Genomic DNA, 2,054 nt, shown 5'->3' on the forward strand with positions numbered 1-2,054 from the left:
ATTATATTATTTTATAATAAAAATTTATAGTGGAGGTAGGTTTTATTTTTTTTTAATTTTTTAAATAATAAAATAGATAAATTCTAGTTTAATTAAATAAATATTATAATTAATAATTAATAATATAATAAAAATTTTTATTTTTATTGAAGTATTATTTTATAATTTTAAAATAATTTATAAAGTTTTTTTATTAAATTTTAATTATATAATATAAAATTAAAATTATATAAAATATATATAATTATATTATAATTTAAAAAAATATTTTTTAATATTAAAAAGTTTATCTATATTATTTAAAGTTTTTATTTGAGATATTTTTATATATAAACTTTAAAGTTAAATTTTAAATTTAATAATTTATTTTTTATTTCTATAAAATATAAAAGTTTAAATTAATTATATATATAATATAATAAAATATTTTAAAAATACTTTTTACTTTTAATTAAATCTTTATATCTAATAGTTATATTATATATTTATTAAAATTTAAAGTAATTAAATAATAGAAAATACTAAAATAAATATAGTATATAATAAATATAATTTAACTATAATAAAATTAAAAATAAAGATATTTTATAAAATATAAAAATAAATAAATAATATTAAATTTTATAAAAATTTTAAAACTTTAAATTTAATAATTTATTTTAATTTATAATCAAGAATAATTAAAAATGAAGTAAGAAGCAATAACTATCAACATATGTTTATTATAAATAAGCATGAAAAAGTGGAATGCATGAACATCTAGAAGAAAATTCAATCAGCAGAAGATTTACTGACAGCAAAAGACCCAGCAGCTCATTACATATATTACATCATCGGTCAAATATATGATGAGTTCATCTTTACTATCTGAATTCTCTGCTCTGCAATCATGAACAATGGCAGCAACTGCAGCGATCTTGAACATAGAAGAACAACATGTTCGAGTTCTAGTCTAATGCATTTTTTAATAATAATTATTTTCAATGATGGTAGGTGCATTTAATCTGCATATCCAACTTGAATGTTGTTGATACGTTTGGGATAGTTAGTTACATTGAGAGAGCGCTGATTACCTCACTACCCGTGTTAGTTTAGTCAACCACTTGATGGAGTAGCTGCGACACTAGCTGTTTTCGGTATGGTGCGGGAACCCACCCTCGGGCCGGGGGTCGCGGGTTTCAGCGCGCTGATTGGCCAGCTCTTCCCAGGAACAAGCAGCTGGCTTGACAAGAAGGCCCCAGGGCCAATCACGGGACCCGCCGCCGAAGCTTAACTGGAACCTTCCTGGGAATGTTGAAACAGCGCTGCTCGAGTTTATTACTCAGTGCCATAATATATCATGGAATCATGGCAGAAGTGGCAGAAGAGTTGGTTTTCACGGGAGGCAGGCCGGTTGTTGTCGAATCGGTTCAACTGCGCTTGACATTTTCCTGATTGGTATTCCTGCTTCTAGTTCGTTCGCCCTTGTTGCAAGCGTCATATGCCCGAAGAGTGTGGGGGGAATTTCCCGTGTTTGACTTGTTGCTGGGGAGCAGCGCGCTATATAATAAAACCCAGAGCTGCAATGAAGCCGCCCGGGAATATTCGGGTAGGTCTGCCTCTCGGGGCAAAATTTAAAGCGACCGCAACTTTGTGGGGGGGAGGAGTAGTATGAAACTCAGCATGAATGGAAGCCATCATCAGTCAATCACACCAGGAACGATTAAGAAAAAAAAGGTTGGAGAAGGGGGGGGCGTTGGATTGTGGTTACCATAGCCAGCACATCTAAAGGGATAATTATATATTATGTCTAATGGATTCCGCCGGATCCCGAGGACTTGATTTACCTAAAAATTCGGTGGATCTGAACTTGAGCTTCTCGAAGGGGACTGGAAAAAAACCGTTTCAGGTTTTGAAGCCTTGCCTAGTCAGGTAGGGAAATAGCCACAAACTCTGGCGGGCTGGCTCCCAAGGTAATGTAGTCTTCGAAGGGGGACAATAAACATGATAAATGGAGCAGATGGAAGCTCTTTAACTCCCGTTGAGGATTAATGACCATGGTTTTGGGGGGGGGA

At 32.1% G+C, this 2,054-nt stretch overlaps 1 protein-coding gene across 1 annotated transcript; it reads left to right on the forward strand.

Annotated features, from left to right (window-relative positions):
- Positions 1–896: 896 nt before the first annotated feature.
- On the forward strand, positions 897–1,273 carry PADG_05174 (uncharacterized protein; the record flags this gene model as incomplete). Its single annotated transcript, XM_010762603.1, has 2 exons — positions 897–938; positions 1,091–1,273. The coding sequence occupies 2 exons, from the start codon at positions 897–899 to the stop codon at positions 1,271–1,273; spliced, it is 225 nt and encodes a 74-aa protein (XP_010760905.1).
- Positions 1,274–2,054: the final 781 nt, after the last annotated feature.

The sequence above is a fragment of the Paracoccidioides brasiliensis genome (genome assembly GCF_000150735.1).
Source record: "Paracoccidioides brasiliensis Pb18 unplaced genomic scaffold supercont2.6, whole genome shotgun sequence".
Lineage (NCBI taxonomy): Eukaryota > Fungi > Ascomycota > Eurotiomycetes > Onygenales > Ajellomycetaceae > Paracoccidioides > Paracoccidioides brasiliensis.